We start from the raw sequence: 19209 nt of genomic DNA, 5'->3' as shown, positions 1-19209 counted from the left end.
CAGTCCTCCGCTCTACCAACTGAGTTAATGTCCGTTTGTTTTAATTTCTCTTTTGGCAAATTGACATATTGTCATTTTATTAAAAAACTCCTAAAAGAGAAAAACCGACATGACTTGTTTTATCAAGCTAGACATACTTAAACTTGATTCAACTAAAGTTCTGAATAAAATAAAAACATACAAACAACACGTTTATGACATTATTACAAAACTATCAAAACTAACAATATATCTCGCCTTGAATAACTCTAGCTTAGTGACTTCCGCATAAGGTATCTCTCAATTATCACAAAGGGTCCAATTCCTCTCGCACTCGGGTATTTGCCTCCATGTGCTTATAATAGATCTACAATCAATCACAATGTTCTTCCAAACCTCATCCATATTTCTTCAAACCCTTCCATTCAACCACTACTCTACCAACGACTTAAGGATAACAGCCTACAAGATCGAAAATAAATTTATATACGATGTTGGTTGACCGAAATTAAATTGTAAGAGGTCGGTTAAGGAGGAGATCGTTGGATGATAATGATAGTTAAATATATGAGAACTCATATTGCATTAAAATATTATTCTGACCTTCCGTATTCAAACCAGCGACCTAGGGATAAGAACCTACAATTACTACTACAGTCCTCCGCTCTATCAACTGAGTTAAGGTCGATTTGTTATAAATTTTGTAACAATAGAATTTATTGGTCAATGAAGGAGAAAATGGTTAGGGGTAGACATTCGACCAAATAGGATCGTCCAGTTCCTATAGAACCTATCACTAAAATACATGTAAAGGGGATAAGGTTTGTGGATCGAAAATAGTTTACTATGAGATGTTGGTTGACTGAAATAAAATGGTAGGAGATTGGTTAAGGATTTTATAGAACATATCACTAAAATACCCTAAAGGGGAGAGGCTAAGCGGATAGACAAAAGTGTTTTATATGATGTTGGTTGACCATAATTAAATGGTAAGAGGTCGGTTAAGGAGGAGATCGTTGGTTGATAGTGATAGTTAAATATGTGAGAACTCATTTTGCATAAAAATATTATTACGACCTACCGAATTAAAACCAGCGATATAAGGATAACAATATACAATTACTACTACAGTCCTCCGCTCTATCAATTGAGATAAGGTTGGTTTGTTTTAAAAAATGGTGGGGAAACGACTTATTGTCATTTTATTTTAAAAAATCCCAAAAGGGGAAAACGACATGATTTGTTCGTATCAAGCTAGACACACCTAGATTTGATTAAACAAAAGTTCGGAATAAAACGAAAACATGATTTGTTTGTATCAAGCTAGACACACCTAGATTTTATGACATTATTACAAAACTAACTATCTATCTCGCCTTGAATAACTCTAGCTTAGTGACTTCCGTATAAGGTATCCTCCCATTATCAAAAAGGGTCCAATTTCTCTCGCATTGGGTTATTCGTCTCCACGTGCTTATAAGAGATCTACAATCAATCATGACGTCCTTTTAAACCTCGTCCACGTTTCTTCGAACCCTTCCATACACCCTTTTCTCTACCAGTGACCTAAGGATAACAACCTATAAAATCGAAAAAAAAAACTATAAGATGTTGTTTGACCGAAATTAAATGGTAAGAGGTCGGTTAAGGAAGAGATCGTTGGATGATAATGATAGTTAAATATGTGAGAATTCATTTTGCATTAAAATGTTATTCCGACCTGCTGGATTCAAACTAGACACCTAGATTTGATTAAACAAAAGTTCGGAATAAAACGAAAACATGATTTGTTTGTATCAAGCTAGACACACCTAGATTTTATGACATTATTACAAAACTAACTATCTATCTCGCCTTGAATAACTCTAGCTTAGTGACTTCCGTATAAGGTATCCTCCAATTATCAAAAAGGGTCCAATTTCTCTCGCATTGGGTTATTCGTCTCCACGTGCTTATAAGAGATCTACAATCAATCACGACGTCCTTTCAAACCTCGTCCACGTTTCTTCGAACCCTTCCATACACCCTTTTCTCTACCAGTGACCTAAGGATAACAACCTATAAAATCGGAAAAAAAAACTATAAGATGTTGTTTGACCGAAATTAAATGGTAAGAGGTCGGTTAAGGAAGAGATCGTTGGATGATAATGATAGTTAAATATGTGAGAATTCATTTTACATTAAAATGTTATTCCGACCTGCTGGATTCAAACCAGACACCTAGGGATAACAGCCTAAAATTACTACTACAGTCCTCTACTCTACCATCCGGGCTATGGTCAGTTTGTTTTAAATTTTGTAAAAATGGAATTTATTGATCAATAAAGAAGAAGATTGTTAGAGGTAGACATTTGACCAAATAGGATCGTCCAGTTCCTATATAACATATCACTAAAATACCTCTATAGGTGATAAAGTTTGTGGATCGATAATAGTTTACTATGAGATGTTGGGTTACTAAAATAAAATGGTAAGAGGTTGGTTAAGGATTTTATAAAACTTATCACTATATCACTAAAATACTTAAAGGGGAGAGGCTAAGCGGATAGAAAAATTTTCTATAAGACGTTGGTTGGCTGTAATTAAATGGTAAGAGGTCGATTAATGAGGAGTTTTTGCATAAAAATATTATTCCGACCTGCCGGATTCGAACCAGCGACCTAAGGATAACAGCCACAATTACTACTACAGTCCTCCGCTCTACCAACTGAGCTAAGGTCGGTTTGTTTTAAATTTTGACATCTTCGATATTTATTAAATTTGAAAATTAAATAATTTAACTTTTTCTTTTATTTATAAGTTTTTATTGGATAAATGACAAATTTAGGATTTTGGTCGAAAGAATTTGTCAAATTTAAGACTTTTTTAATTTTTTTTATCATTTCAAGACACTTTCATACAATATTCAATATTTTGTTATATTTAAAACTATAAAATTAACCCTATTAATTTATATATAAGTCTGATAAATTATTTTATAGTATTTAAATGTCATCAATCAGTATATATGACCTTAAATTTTTTCTACAATAATCTTTCAACCTTATCTCACACCTCACTAGTACTTCTCTTCCACCATATCCGATTCTCCCCTAAACCCAAAGCTTCTCCAATCCATTCTAAACATGAATAATGACTATTGACACACATGCAATAAAATTAAAGCTTATAAATGAAATTCATTAACCCTTGCAAATCTATTGTCTCCTCCATCTTGAATAATGTTTAAAAGAAATATTGTTTCAAATAAATCTATGACCACTTCTTTAATCTTGCTTTTTTTCCTTAATCATTTAAATATTACTTGCAAGGTCTTGTTTTTGACAGACCAATCCCAAGAACATAGTCAATCCCAAGGCAAGACAATGAAAAACTTGCCACAACTTCAGCCTATATAGTTTCACAAAATCTACCATGATTAAATATGCCCGAAAGAGGTTATAAGTAGTTGATAATAAAAGGCCAAACACCTAAGAAACAATAAACTCCAAATAATCGTCACCATTTCACAATGCAATAATAGGTGAATCACTGATTTTACCTTAACAGGACACATACCAAAACAAATTATTATTATACAATCTTTTTTTCATGCATATAATTCATAAAATTTTCACTACAAATAGGACTTCATTCAAAAAATGAGATATTAGAGGACAAGTTTAAATTCCAAACTTCTAAGAAAATTATGCAAAACCAACCTACCAAACAAAATGCACACACAAACACTAGTAAAAAAAACTCTAATGTTCAATCTCCTACTTTTATATTTGATTTAATTAGTAATATAACAACAAATAATAAAATTGGATGAAATGTCATATTTTTATTTATTTTTATAACACACAAAATGACATTTTATTTGTTTTATACATATATTTTTTTATTTGCTGAGTAATTATACATATTAAAAAAAGAAAGAAAAAAACTTTAGATCAATCAAGCTCTAATATTGTAAGCTTGAATCCGAGTATAAATATAGTTTTATAGAAATATAAAAAGTATGTCATGCAGGAAACAGATCAAAAACCCACCTAAAGCGCCTCCCAAAAGTCCAGCCCATAGCCCCAGCCCCAAACTATTATTATTCTTTATCGTCGCCGCCACTTGCGGTTGTACTGGGTACCCAGGTGGCGGCGGTGTCGTATACAATTCTTCTATAGAATATGGATACGCCATCACAATCTCGTCAACTTTTGCCGGCACAAGTTGCATCCTTGTGTCGGCGTCAATTTCTTTATCGATCCATTTATAAGAGAAAAATAATTTGCCGCGAGATTTTCCAGATGGATTTCTAACATCGTAAGTCACGAATTTGGGATTTTCTTCAGCGTGTAAGTCTTTGACTGGGACTCGTACTTCTCCGACATCTTTGTCGTTGCCGCGGGAACGCTCACATCGGAGATTGAAAATAAGTGTCAAGCGGTTATCCCGGGCGGTAGATTCGTCGTGGATAGAGAAGTTAATCGGGAAATTCCACGTCGGATTCGTGCCGCCAGTTCTGTCTACCGCAGTTGTTGTCTCGTAGTTGTCCATGTTTTTGGAGTCGCCCGCACTGGAGATGGAGACGACAACGTAAACGTACATTTTTGAAAAGAAATTAACATTCTTGAGATGTTTAGCTGATCTAACATGAATTTCTAATGATCGATATCCCATTTTCAAACCAAAATGTGAAGGAAATGCAATAAATATATCACCGGCGGTCAACAATTCATCTGTCTCAAGGCGTGTCAAAGAAATAGCCAAGAAAATAAACAATATCTAGCCTCAAACTTCTACAAATTATAATACAAGTCAATCCAACTTTTTTAATAAGTCAATAATTATTATTATTATTATTCTACCGATTCTTATCAACTCAATATATAAAAATCAATAAGAATAATCATCACTAAGATATAAAAATGTGTATAATACTATTTGTCTAATATTATGTAAAAGTGTAAAACATGTATATATATACAAATATTCTGTAAAGCAGGTATAAATATACAATTTCACCTTTTCACCTCTTTCTCTTATAGTCTATCAGTAATAAAAGGTCAAAAAAATTTTAGATAGTGTGTTTGCGGACTATATGCTTAATACGTTATCTATTTTTTTTATATACAATTCCACAATTGAACTCACAATCAAATGTGATCAATTAGTCTATAACATATAAAAATGTATCATTATTTGGTTTATCTACTGTCACATAGATGGTTGGTCATACTTTTAAATTGTTTTTTTTTAATGAATTTCTCATTATTTTTACCATATATTAAAATGATTGGTTATTACTTTGTTGAACTTTTTTTCAGCAACGTTGATTACCAACTTCGATCAAAGACAAATTTTACTTTCTCTTAAAATATTTTATTACATATCTTTAAAGTCTCTGAAAATTTATAAGATGATTTAGTCTAGTCTATTAGAATTTTAATTATTATAAATTTGTACATCTAAATTTTCTTTAAACTTTTGATAAAATATTTAAGGTTTCAATTACAACTAAAAACGACATTGAAACAAAATGTGAGTAATTCTAGTTAATAAAAATATTTTTAATTTTTCAACAAACTCCCTTAATCTTAATACAATTTTCTTATATTCAAAATTTATCAATTATACTCTTGAATTCAATATATTAATGCTAATTATCAAAGGTTGGGTTAGTTTTATAAACTCAAAAGAAATAATAATTTTAGTTCTAGTCAAGGTAAATCAAGCTCTAGTTCTAATGTTCATCTAATATTTTCAATGGTATTATGCATTAACAATTAAAAACTCACATATTTTTACCTCGTACCAGATTGAAGTCATTGCAGTTATCCATTGAAGCTCAAAAACTGTTTTTATTTTCTATAAGAAGCATCAAAAAACAGCTTGGATTTAAATTTCTAGTAAGCACGAGAAATCTCGTCAATTTCCATTTCAGAACTTTCTCCATCTGAAACATTACTATCCTCAAAACCACTCATCACCTCCTCCTCCTCCGTCTCGTGTCGATCCGCAACCATTCCTCCACCGCCATCACGAGATTCATCGTCAAACAGATCTGTATCGGTCTCAGATAAATCCGATAAATCGTCAAAAGTACTATGCTCATGTTTCTTTCTTCTATAACCAACAAGACTTTGAACTTTTTCCCTCCAAATAAGAAGTGGGCATTTCTGGATAACCTCCGACCCTTCGTAAGCTTCTGTCAAGAACACGCTAAATCTCTTCCCCCTCTCGGAAACATAGAATATTCCAAAATGCTTCAACAATAGTCTCATCAGCTTCTGGGGCATCACCAGCTCTCTACGAAAGTGAGTCAAATGGTCAGTTACTAATCTCTTCTCGATAGTAAAGCTAAGCAGCTCGTGCATAACTGCAACCGCCCTTTTGTCGAACTCTTTCGATCCAGGTTCGAGACCTTTAGGATCCGCATATGGAGACAAATAGGGCCTCTTTTGAAAATGTTCGATTTTTCCTCTGTATCTGTAAACTTTCTTGAAATCTTGTGGAAATTTCAATGGGAAAGGAAGGGTAAGTAAACCGGGCTTATGATCCACGCCTACTTCTTGTTCGTTTTGAGTAACCTTTTCCAATTCGGTCATGGCCCAAGATGGGTTCCACGAAACTAGCTCCAAACACTCAATATCGTCATCATTGTTAACCACCTTGAAATATTGGGGATACTTGTGAACCCATGTTTTCCGAAAATCTACAGGCAAGCCAAAATCACGTCTGAAATGAGCGATTTTATTGATCTGAACTCGTTTGTCTATTGACATCATTAGTATTCTTGTTACATACTCAGCAGCCTTGTCTTCATATTCTTCAATGAGCTTTTCCTCTTCCATGGATAATGCTTCACCCTCTTTTGTCAGACCGCACCAGAGTACACCCCATCGGTCCTTGTACAACTGAAATAATTTAGGCGATTTACGGAGAAAATCTGACAGCTTATGGGGCTTTTTCAAATTGATCTGCCTCCGCCACTGCTCAAGTGATCTTACACGAATGATATGTTCAGGTTCTTGTTTTAATGTCTCTATCAAAAGTAACACTTTAGAAAAGATCTTCCATCTCTCTGTTGCGTTTTCAAGCTCGCGAATCCTCTTGTCTTTGCTGCGATCTTGGACTCGTCTGCTTGTTGTCATGGAACGAAACCATAGTACCAAATTTGCAGTAGATGATGCGCCATTTCTGTTGGGTAGCATAAACAAACTCCTAATTCCTTGAATAGCCATAACCAAAGTTATGCTAACCTGCTAATAATATATGTAGACAGCAGCAATCAATTGGATTGATCTTATAGATGATTCAGTAAAACCAATGAATTTTATGTAAATATGCAGGAAAAAAGGGAGGAAAACTTGAAGATCAAGATCAGAAATTTACCTGGACTTAAGAATGTATACAATTAACAATTTGTAGACCCAGATCAGGTCTAGTTGAAAGCAGTAAATGAATCATTATAATCAGGGAAAGAGCTGGATTAGGTTAGCTCAATCAAATCAAATCAAATCAAAAGGGCGTGTTCTTCCTTCAAATTACTTCAGTTGAGGTCCTGAAGCAAGAAAATGAAACAAAATCAAACGAAAGTTGTACTATTGTACACGAGCAACCAACTATAAATGAAGTTTATCAGTCTTTCTGCAGTGACGATGGTGATTTTATCATACAATTAATAAAACAAGTAAGGAACGATTAGATTAAGTAAGTAACTAGAACCCTATATTTGAGAAAGGGAAAAGAAAATACCTTTAGGGTGGGCGAGTGTGCGTCGGCGCCGGAGCCTGTGACGCCGTCTGGTCTGGTCTGGTTCGGCTGAAAGTTGAATAGCCTGAAGACAAAGGGGTGAGACGAGAGAGAAAGGGCTGGGGGCATGCGGCTCTGGGGAGTGGGCTTGGGCTGCTTGGGATCTTGGCCTTGGACTTGTGCTGCACAAATAGAATAAGGATCTTAATACTACTATATTAATGCAGAATTTATTTAAAATTATGGTAATTTTTTAATTAGTAAAACAATGAGTTTATTTTTATTTTTAAATTAATTATACAATATTATATATATATATATATAATTAAGTATAAAATGTAAAAAAAAACAATATATATATTATATATACAAAATTAAGACAAAATTTTTTAAAGAGAATAATAAGATCATCGTTGAGTCCACATTATTAATGGATCTCACCTTAGAAAACGTCAAGATAATGGTATTGTGAATGTATTTCATTGGTCGTCTATAGTTGTCGAAAGTTCTCCGGTTTCATTTCAACCAAATAATTCACCAAAACATAATAGGGATAAAAGTTTGTCATTTTAAACCAGTCAATTTGGCAGTCTCCAATCAAATCTTCCAACAACTGTCAATAGATTTTGACATAACTCATTGTATCCCGATCAAGATCTAAAGAAGGCTCACAAGAGGAGGTGCTCCTCTTTCTTTATGCCACATACAACATTGACTCGCCATGATAAAACCCTTTATGTCATCCATTAAGATACCTTCATTAATAACCCTCAAACCAAATAGCGAGATCTTAGTAGGGATGCACTTTTGAGTCTCGTAACAAGTTTCAACAAAAACTAGACGTGATGACTATATTAAATAACGTATACACCAAACTCATTCTAAAAACAAATTGAGGTTAGATCACCGACGTTAAAAATTGAACGATAGAAATACCCTCAAATAATACTAGAACCAACTGAACGATTGGACAATTTAGTGAACCAACTAGACTAATCTTGATCATAGTTACTCTTGATAAGTTTAGCCCAAAAATTACCTCTATAAAAATTCATAGTTTTAAAATTATTTACATGATAAAAAACTTCTTTTAATTTATAAATATAAATCTAGTAAAATTTTAAAAAAATATATACTGTAAAATTTTAAGAATTTAACTAATTTTAAAATTTTATCTAAATAGTTAATTTCATTTAAAATTATAAAATTTTAAGTATCTTAATCACTACTCTCTATATCTATATACATAAAATCAATTTACCTCTCAAATAGTCAAATATTTGTAGTTTTATTTCCATGTATAAATTAAAAAAAAATATATATATATTATAATCAATCAAGCTACTTTGTAAAGTCTTAGTCTTTCAAATTTTTTTATAAAGTCAACATTGACCAAGTTTATTTTTATTTTTGCAAGTCATTGTAATCAAATGTATCAAGGAATATGGTATTGTACTTTAACGTGGATAGTGGGTAAATTCGGCTAATTTCAGCGTCAAAATGTGACTACTTAAAAAAAATCAAATAGTTTCATCTCTAATTTCCAATAAATTAATTAAGTTCCAAGCAATATTAATTTTATGAATAAATTAATGTCTATAGCAAGAATGTTAATGATTTTTGTGTTAAGTAATTTAAAATATTGAATTAATTTTTTAAATCATATTATTTTAATATTATATGAAAGACTAACAAATTTAATTTATGTAAACCATTAAATTAGTTAAAACTCTTAATATTTATAAATTTAAAAAAAATGAAAATCAAATATATGAATTCATTTCATTTAAGTTTTAGTGTTATTTATTTGTTATTATTATTTTAATTAATTTATATGATGACACGTATGCAGCAATTTTTTGACAGGACACGAACGAGACACATTATTAACGGGTTTGAGTCGATCCTTAACGGTTTGTGTTTTTTTCGTATCGTATCTTTTTTGTGTTGTTTTGTTAACGGGTCATTATTGTGTCTACTTAGACGTAGACACGATAATAACCCATTTTAATTATCGTGTCTAACGAATAACGGGTTATTCGTTACTCGTGTTTGACGTGTTACCCGATTATGACCTATAAATAATTCGTCCCTCCTCAAACACTTAAGTCAACTCCTTTCTTCATTCTCCCTTCTCAAAGTCTTGAAACATTTTCACACCCAACCTCATGACCCCAACTCGAGACCGACGTTTCTACCACTGCAGAGCCCAATCATAGTCAAAAGAAGAGTTTGATCCTGGCTCAGAAGGAACGCTAGAGCCAGAGGCCTCCCCCTCTGTCGTTCATCATAGCATCTCACTCCGCCGTTCACCTTCCCCTTTACCGTTTGCTAGTCGCAGCCCAACGCCAGGTACGACTCTCGACTTGTTTTCTCTCCCAAAAACCTAACGTTTAACGAATAATCGTGTCATTACGGGTCGTGTACATGTAATTAAATAAATTTCGTGTTTTTCATGTCAGATCATGTCGTGTAAACGTGTTGACCTGAAATTAATTTCGTGTATAACTGGTCGTGTCGTGTCGACCCGTTAATACACAATTAGTGTTTGGGTTAAAAGGGTAAATACGATAAGCTTAATAGATCGTGTATGGGTTGACCCATAATGGGTCGTGTACCAAGAAGTATACGACACGAAACACGACCTGTTACCTGAATTGCCACCCTTAATGACACGCTCTAATCATGGTTTAGGCCACTCACATTAATTTTAAGCATTTTCGGGATGTTTGTATAGTTATTCGGTGCATGTTTTGATAATCGAGTTAATTTTAATAAGTCAAACATTTTTTTTAGTTTATATTTTAAATAAAAGAATGATGAGGTTTACAAATATTTTGGGGTTCATAATTTGTGTTTTTCTGTAACTTACCTTGGTATGTCATTTGGGTGTTAAATTACGATCAAATGTCTTTTGGGATTCAATTATCACTAAAATAAAAAGTAAGTTATCTAGATGAAAAAATTAAAAAAAAAACGAAAGGGGGTCGACTAATCCTCATTAAGAGTGTGTTGTCTTTTATGTTACATATATGATGTATTTATTCATTTTTTTCTAAGTGTATGACAATGAAAATAGAGAACATGATATTTAAATTTTTACGAGAATCTTCTAACGTATTGTTTTATCAACTATTTAGTTAGAATAATGTTAAATGTTTATAAAAATGAGGAATGAATATTTGAGATCTTGTTTTCTTTAATAAAACTCTTTTGTCGTAATTGTGTAGTAGATTTGCAATGGAACCGGATTGTATTGAGCATCGATGATTATATGCAAGTATAATCAAGATTGGTTTGGTTGATCACCAAAATATATAATCATTCAGCATGGTGTAACATTTGAAGAGAAATGTATTCTATGTGAAAAAGTTTTCGCGAGCAGTCCAGATTCATTGTGAGGCTAGATCTTCGATTAGATTTTAAGACGACACTCATATAGTGTCATAAATTTAATTGCGACGTATCTTGAGGTTGTTTTCATTTTTATATGTAGAATGCCACATTTAAGAATATGTTTGATCGTCGGTCTAGTGGTTTCACTAATCGAATTAAATGTATAAAAAGATTAAACATTATAAAGAGTTTTATTTTTAGTAGGCAAATGTCACTGTCTAATAGGGATGACAATTTGAAACCGCTCCGCGAAAACCGAACCGAATTGCCCCGTTTGGGATGGATTTTCCCCGAAATCGAATGGGAATGGGGCGAGGATGGTATTTGTGTCCCCGCCCCGATTTCACCCCGAATCTACCCCGAATCTGCCCCGAACACCATAAATATAATTAAATATATTAAATTATCAATATATTTATTTATTCACTATATTTTATAAGAGTAGTAATGTTATTTCTTTATAATAATATAAATTTTAATATATTATAATATATATTATATTAAAAAACTTGTTTATATAATTTTATTGTATAATTTTTATTTTATTTTAAATAAAAATAATTATTAACGGTGCCCCGCGGGATTCCCCGAAACCGAAAAAAACCGAACGGGGCGGGGATGGTATTAAAAAATTCCCCGAAATTAAAACGGTGCGGGGACGGTAAATGCATTCCCCGCCCCGAACCGCCCCATTGCCATCCCTACTGTCTAAGCAAGATATTATGCGTTTGTAATACATGAATAGTTTTTATTTTATATGGGGCATTGTTACAATTTATTTGCTAAGATGATTTCATATTGTTTTTGTTGGGAGAATTTTAGGAGTCAAAATTTTTATCCAAAATCTCATTCTTTGGATGAAGCGTTATTCATTGTAAAATTATATACAAATAATATGTGCACGAAAAAAATATTGTGTTACGATAAGTAGTATGTGTCACATGAAGGTGAAAACTTGAAATTGACAACTCACTTATTTTTGCATTGTCAAACGATATCTAGTATTGAAGTTTTTGTGGAGTATTATTAAGATCCACTAAGTGATACCCGAGTCTTTGGTTGTTGCTGAAAAATTTGGATTGAGACAACTAATATGACAGACCTACATATTTTAGTTATCTTCCCAATTATTTTCTGATAGACTATCTGGTTGGAGATAAATCGTCAAATCTTAAACGATCGTAGTCGTCTGATTCGTATCATTTATAATACTATTATTATGACGTTTTCTGATATTCATCTGGAAAATCGGTAGAGTCGGTTGGAGAGTTAATTGTTTTTTTGAGAACGTATGAGCTCGATAACCTATTAGGTAATGTAATTTTATTTATTTTATATTTATTTTCTAATGTCAGTTTTATATCTTTGTGTTCAAACTATTCTTATCATTTTTAATAAATAAACTATTTAATATATATATATATATATATTTTAAAATAAAATTTATATTTTTTTCTTTTATATATTTTCTTAAAATATATTTTCTCTTTGGTACTGTATATATTATTTTTCTTAAAGTAAATTCTAAATTTTAAAATATTATAAATAGTCAACCAAATATAAATAAAAAAATTTATTCGAAGTGACTTAATTTGTGATTTCATATATATATATATATATATATTTACTTATGTTGGTTGATAGTACAGCTTTTCATATCCAAAAAGCTAAGTTTTTTTTTTTAGATTTTTATTCAAAAAAGTGTTTTAGATGAATTTTAAATAAATCATATGTAATTAGGAAAAAGTATAATCTTAACCTTAAATAAATAAATAATGACATTAATTTATATTAAAGTCAATTAATACATGTTTTTCTTTTATTAAAAATAAAAGTAAATAGCTATAATTTATTAATCACGTTTTTAATAGTTGAACATATTTAATAATTTGAGGTTGTTTTATTTGGACCAATCAATCAAACATTCCAAATATTAATCAAATTATAATATTAAAAAAAACTAAAAATAACTTATTTTTATTTTTGCAAAAAAATCATAAATTTTTTAGATAAAAGAAACTCATCGTAACAAATATTAATTTATTTTTATATAAAATTAATTCTCGTTCAATCAAACAAAAGTTACAAATAAAATATTAATTTTTAAACAATAATAAAATATATTTAAAAAATTAAATCAACTAAATAAAATTATAGATCAGATTTATAAATATTAAAATATTAATAAAAATTAATCAAAAATTACACAATTTTTTTTGTGACAAACTCAAATACATAATAACAAATGATGAAAAAAAACAAACTCAACAACCAATAAAGTAGTGCAAAAAAATCTCTAAATAAATGATAAATGATAATAAAATTTGTCTTTGTCTAAGAGTTGGTAAGAAAAATCAAAGGTTCTCTCAAATGATAACTGATCATTTATAAATATAATCTAAATAGTGAGAAATAAATATGATCTAAATAGTGAGAAACTTATAAAAAATATTAAAAAATACTTGTAAATGTCATTTAAATGAAGAGAAATTTCAAAAACTCTTTATTAAAAAAATAAAAAGAATTTCAGATTCAATAACATCATGAATGGTATAAGGATCAAACTATCTAGAATAAAATTAAAAATATTATTTACAATAAAAAAAACATCCAACTACTTAGATTAATTGTACGAGTATGATAAGAGAAATTGGGTGAAATGACATAATAATTGTCTTAATTGTGCAGATGACCGGCTCCTAATAAAAATTACGGAACTGACCACTCCCTATTTTCCGGATAAAAATACCTCCGTCTCGCGACGGGACGCTCGCATGGTCGCCTCTTGCGACAACACACTCGTCACGCGACGACACACTTAGTGAATTAGGGTTTCGTCACGTAACGCGATGAATATTTTTGTCCGAAAAATACGAAGTCGTCATTTGCATAATTTTTATTAGGAGCCTTGTTATTTGCATAATTAAGGCAATTATTAGGTCATTTCTTTTGACAAAACACAGAAAAAATTACATTTTTATATGACATTAAGAGGATTTGACTTCTCTTTTATATATAAAAAAAAATGGTTTCTTTTCAAGAAAATATAACACGCGCGCAAAAAGAACGGCTTCTCGGAGTTGAAGAAGGTGACAAAGAAGGACAAATAACACTCGACCCTCTCTGCCCTTTTGCGCCACTTCCTCTGACCCAGTCAATCAATCGGCCATTGATCCTGTCTTGTTTAGCCGCTTCAATTGACGCCGGCGTTGGAATTAATAGATGGAGGAGCCCCGGCGACTGAAAAGAACCCAGATAGATTCTACTGCTGGGGCAATATCTGGAGCAATATCGCGAACTCTAACGTCTCCCCTTGATCTTATTAAAATCCGCTTTCAGGTCAATACCCAAATTCCCTTATTTATTCTCAAGTACCCATTCAAATCAATTCTTTGAAATTCTTCATATTTGTGTGACTAGGTACAATTGGAACCAACTATGATTGATAAGAATGTTTATAATCATGCTCCTTCAAAGTACACTGGAATTCTACAAGCATCTAAAGTAATATTGAAGGAAGAAAGCTGGCGGGTATTTACTGTCTCTTCTATGACTTCACATTCACTTGCTCCATTGTTGAAAACTATTTTAAGAAAATACACCATCTTGAGGCAAATAGTGAAACACCCTTATATTCAAGTGGAAAATGGCAGGCTTTTTGGCGTGGTAATGTCCCAGCACTACTCATGGTTATGCCTTATACTTCCATTCAATTTACTGTATTGCATAAACTGAAAACCTTTGCAACTGGTTCTTCGAATATTTGTAAGTTATTTTCACTTTTGAAGGAATTAGCTAGTATAGATGTGTATATGCAATTTTGTGATTGTTTTGAGGTACAGCGGATCATATCCACACTAGTCCATACATTTCTTTTATCAGCGGGGCATTGGCCGGTTGTGCAGCTACTGTTGGGTCTTATCCATTTGACCTTTTACGCACGATTTTGGCCTCACAGGGTGAGCCCAAGGTATAAATGGAGTACTGATGATTAGAATTAGTATTTATATGCTGTTATAGTCATAATGAGATGCATGACTGTGCAGGTCTATCCAAATATGAGATCTGCATTGATCGGTATTCTGAATACCAGTGGGGTTCGAGGACTCTATGCTGGGTTAACTCCAACACTAGTTGAAATTGTACCTTATGCTGGATTGCACTTTGGAACTTATGACACATTTAAAAGGTGGACTTTGGTAAGAAAATAAAACAAGACTTGTGAATTTCTGTATCTTATTTGCTGAAATGTATGAATGTTTAAGGCCTTTCTTATGTGCACAGGCCTGGACTCGCGACAAGTCGTCGGGTGTACATGTAGCTAATGATTCCCTTTCAAGCTTACAGAGTTTTGTATGCGGGTTTGCATCTGGTACATGTGCTAAAGCTGTTTGTCATCCACTCGATGTGATCAAAAAGAGATTTCAGGTAGAATTAAGTTTATTTTTTTGTTCTTATGCAGGCAGATGTTTGATAATATGAAATTGAATTTTGCAGATTAAAGGGCTGAAAAGAGATCCCAAATATGGAGCTGGAATAGAGCCATATGCTTACAAGAATATGCATGATGCTATTTACAAAATCTCGTATAAAGAAGGCTGGAAAGGTCTTTACAAGGGCATTTTTCCTTCCATTGTTAAGGCTGCCCCAGCTACTGCAGTAACCTTTGTTGCTTTTGAATATACTTCTAGTTGGTTGGAGTCTCTTTAGCTTTAGTTTTTTCCTAGATATGACTCGATTCTTTACCTCTTTAAGTTAGTTAAAGGGGCCATTTTTACAATTATTTGGGCATTGTCTATAGATTTTGTTTTCCATAATTGTAGCAAAGTTTAAAACCAAATGAGTACTGGTTGAATACACATTTCTCTAGTAGTTTATTACTAGACTAAAAGTCTAAAACTATAGGTATGAAACTAAAAAGAAGGCAATCCGCCATAAAAGAAACAAAATAAACGGGGTAAAACTAAAAGAAATGGTTTATAGTCGCCCCCTGATCGTCATAAATTGTTCTTGCCAAGTCTCAATCTTGAGGAGTATTATCTGTTGCATTTGAGGCTAAGAATGTTCTAGACACTTCTCTGTTTGGAGTTGGAGTTGTAGAACTTGAAGTTAGTTTGGGTCGAGGTGTTGCTGCTTTATCCATCTTCTTAGTGCCAATTTTCAAATACCCATTTGCATGTGCTTCCAGTGCTCTCCTTGTAGGAGGTCGGTTTCTCGTACTGTGTCTCCTAGTATTCATGTCTTCGGTTGTGTTGGAAACAATAGCATCTTTTTTCGGATCAATAACTGTTTGGGATGGTTCAGCTTTCTCGTGAGACTTGTTTTCTGGGATTCTCTTCGCGTCTATTTTCATGCTTCTTGAAGTTCCGGAAGCTAACTTCTTGCGTTCTTTAGCCACAGTATCCGAGTTTTCTTGATTCAGTCTCTTGGTGGTATTGGAGCCTTTCTTTAAATTCAAATTTGAACTTGAGAAGTTTCCTTCTTGATTTTCCTTTACAGGTTTAGAGTTGGTTTCTTCAGACGAAGTTTCCTTGGAATGATTTGGACGGGGGCTTATGATTGAGATACCAATTGGTAAAGCTTTCAACTCTCTGACCTTGAACGGTTGTTCATGAGCCATACTCGTATCAACAACAGTTAACTTCATCATCGAATCATCCCTTTCCCTTTCGTTGTCTGTCAGAGGTTGAAGATAACAACACTGCTGCTGAAGTTCTACGTTATTAGTTTTGTCGTTGTCAAGTTCGAAAAGGCTAGGATCCAATGCAACTTTGTTCAAAACATCCTTAATAGAATCCAAGAAATCTTGTCCCTTCAGTAATCTCCTCCTATTGAATTTCGTAATCCCTGGAAGAAGAAACACCAACTGATTCTTCGTCGTGGATGCATAATTGTAATCCTTAGGCTGCTCGGAATGCCAACCACGTTCAAGCAAACGAGGCCAAACAGCTTCCCAGAATAAATCGTTCGTTCGAGCCTTACTTAACCGAAAATCTCCTGTTAAGAAACCGACTATCTCTGCATGCGTAAGAGATGAACATGCTTTTCCAACCGGGACCATCACCTCTGACCGGGCTGCATTACTGTTATTGAACCTTGACGGTTCCAGATAAGCTCTAGTCAAGTCTTGCTTACCTTTTCCGATTCCAACTGCTTCCACGAGATTCTTCAATCCAACCATCGCTTTCAGAATCAAGATGAAATCCTCCATTGACATCTTCCCTTCTCCATATGCCTTTGACACCTGATCATGACAGTAGTTTTCGCATAATCGTTCATCCAAAAAACAAACAAAAAAGACAATTAAGATGTACCTGTGACAATGCACTTTTCATTTCTCCGGGAACTTTGGAAGTTAATCGAGACAAAAATTCTTGTTGCCTCAGACCAGCAAAAATCCTATGCCCGTGAACAAACTTTCTGCTACTCATTTTCCGACCTTCTAACCATCTACGATATCCATCAGATTTGTAGAACTTCCCATAATAAAAAGAAAGAACATTACCCATTGTTTTATTCTCGATTAATCTTTTAACCTGGACAAGATTCTTCCCAAATATATACAACCCGAGAATGAAACTCGCCTCTTCAGCATCTGTAAATGTATCAGCACATTCCCCAGGAACTAGACAGTAGTCATTGCCTAAGGATTTTGAAACCATTTTTTTATCTGTTTCTTCCACAACCAAATCATCATGCTTAATCATGCTCTCCTCAATCAACATAAGCGGTATGTTTGATTTACCCACAACAGAATCAAAATGAACAAGATTTGAATTAAACTCTGCCTCAATCGGGTTCTTGACATAGGATTCATACTCAGAATTTGACAGTAGCATTGGAATTTCAACTTGGTATTCATCTCCAACTCGAGGAACTATCTTTGGCTCCCCGAAGAAAAGATCATGTGCACCCGAACCCGACGAATCTTTCTCAGACAGTAAATGCTTCATTGATGCAGTTTCACGATGGCCATTTAAACCATGTCCTTTCAATCCCATCTGTCAAATTAAACACAATCATGTCTTTCACATAAACAATCAAAAGCTCAATCAGGTGTATCAGTTCTAAACAATCTCAAAGAACATCCCCAAGTTCAAATGTTCAACATGAATAAAGGGTACAGATCTGTTTCCTTAAACTCTAAATCAAAACACAATCTTTACCCTATAACCAATAAAACCCAAATCATCATCAAATGTTCAAAACTTGTCCATACATCACATACATCTCCGTACATCTCCATTCGATCATAAAGAATTACACCGATTAAAACGAAAATGAAAAGGGTTCAAAACCAGATATAAACAAACACAAATCCATGTACAAACAAACAGAAGCCCGATAAGTAAAACAGCAGTCTAGACAGTGAATAAACAACAAATGCATGATATGTAAATGTTAAAAAGATACATAAATCATCACCAACTAACCTCCATGAAAGAACAGAGATGTCAAAACAGGGTGCGAGCGAACCAGAGGAAATGGGTCTTCGATTAACAAGTTGCAGATGCAAAACAAACATAAACATGAAACATAAACACCATGGATTGTATCTACGTCAAATAACACATGTTTTATACGTTAAGAAGAAGATAAAGAAGGTGATAAACAAGCAAGAACCAGTACCTGTTCAGAAAAGCTTCTGTTTCATGGCTGAATTTTGAGGAGATGTTCAAGAGAGAGAGAGAGAGAAAGATATAGACTCCCCGTTCTCGTTAGTCGCTGCCGTCTATATAAAGGGGGGGAGAGAGATTTCTCTATTACTATTTTACAACTATTATTATTACGTGATTATTATTATTTTTTATTGTATTGTTTTCCTAAGAACAGAATTAGAGAGATTTGGTCTATTTGGGTAAAAGATCAAACGAATTTGGACCGTTGGATCTGACACGTGGCGAATCCTCCTCCTCCCACGTACATCTGATATCTTATTTTATCACTTTTACAAAAAAAAAAAAAAAAAATTATAATATTTTTAAAGAATTATCTATTTTCATTTGATTCTAATAGTATTTTTAGTCATTTCAATTTTCCTACCTAATTTTAGGGATTTTGTTAATATAATAAATACATATTATTAATGTCCTTTTAAAC

General features: G+C 32.8%; 4 protein-coding genes and 1 non-coding gene across 5 annotated transcripts; 1 reads left to right on the top strand and 4 right to left on the bottom strand.

Moving 5' to 3' along the window:
• Window positions 1–1948: 1948 nt before the first annotated feature.
• On the bottom strand, window positions 1949–4566 carry LOC124914943 (protein SRC2 homolog). Its single transcript, XM_047455613.1, has 3 exons — window positions 4014–4566; window positions 3034–3098; window positions 1949–2023 (listed from the first exon to the last, which is right to left on the bottom strand). The coding sequence occupies exons 1-3, from the start codon at window positions 4564–4566 to the stop codon at window positions 1949–1951; spliced, it is 693 nt and encodes a 230-aa protein (XP_047311569.1).
• TRNAY-GUA lies at window positions 2612–2701 on the bottom strand. Its single transcript is given in 2 exon segments — window positions 2612–2647; window positions 2665–2701. It is a non-coding gene; the product is annotated as a tRNA-Tyr (tRNA).
• Window positions 4567–5652: 1086 nt separating the features above from the next.
• LOC124919951 (protein WHAT'S THIS FACTOR 1 homolog, chloroplastic) lies at window positions 5653–7518 on the bottom strand. Its single transcript, XM_047460318.1, has one exon. The coding sequence runs from the start codon at window positions 7200–7202 to the stop codon at window positions 5865–5867; it is 1338 nt and encodes a 445-aa protein (XP_047316274.1). The 5' UTR covers window positions 7203–7518; the 3' UTR covers window positions 5653–5864.
• A 6655-nt stretch (window positions 7519–14173) lies between these two features.
• LOC124924049 (mitochondrial thiamine diphosphate carrier 2-like) lies at window positions 14174–15886 on the top strand. The gene is made up of 7 exons (XM_047464098.1): window positions 14174–14448; window positions 14530–14640; window positions 14763–14874; window positions 14952–15079; window positions 15156–15308; window positions 15394–15537; window positions 15607–15886. Exons 1-7 carry the CDS (start codon window positions 14332–14334, stop codon window positions 15817–15819), a joined length of 978 nt encoding a protein of 325 aa, XP_047320054.1. The 5' UTR covers window positions 14174–14331; the 3' UTR covers window positions 15820–15886.
• A 70-nt stretch (window positions 15887–15956) lies between these two features.
• On the bottom strand, window positions 15957–18657 carry LOC124924041. Its single transcript, XM_047464087.1, has 3 exons — window positions 18543–18657; window positions 17424–18110; window positions 15957–17353 (listed from the first exon to the last, which is right to left on the bottom strand). Exons 1-3 carry the CDS (start codon window positions 18546–18548, stop codon window positions 16130–16132), a joined length of 1917 nt encoding a protein of 638 aa, XP_047320043.1. The 5' UTR covers window positions 18549–18657; the 3' UTR covers window positions 15957–16129.
• Between the last annotated feature and the right edge of the window lie 552 nt (window positions 18658–19209).

The sequence above is a fragment of the Impatiens glandulifera genome, chromosome 1 (assembly GCF_907164915.1).
Source record: "Impatiens glandulifera chromosome 1, dImpGla2.1, whole genome shotgun sequence".
NCBI classification, from domain to species: Eukaryota; Viridiplantae; Streptophyta; class Magnoliopsida; order Ericales; family Balsaminaceae; genus Impatiens; species Impatiens glandulifera.
The sequence above is the reverse complement of the archived record's forward strand: the minus strand, read 5'-3'. Positions and strand labels throughout refer to the sequence as shown.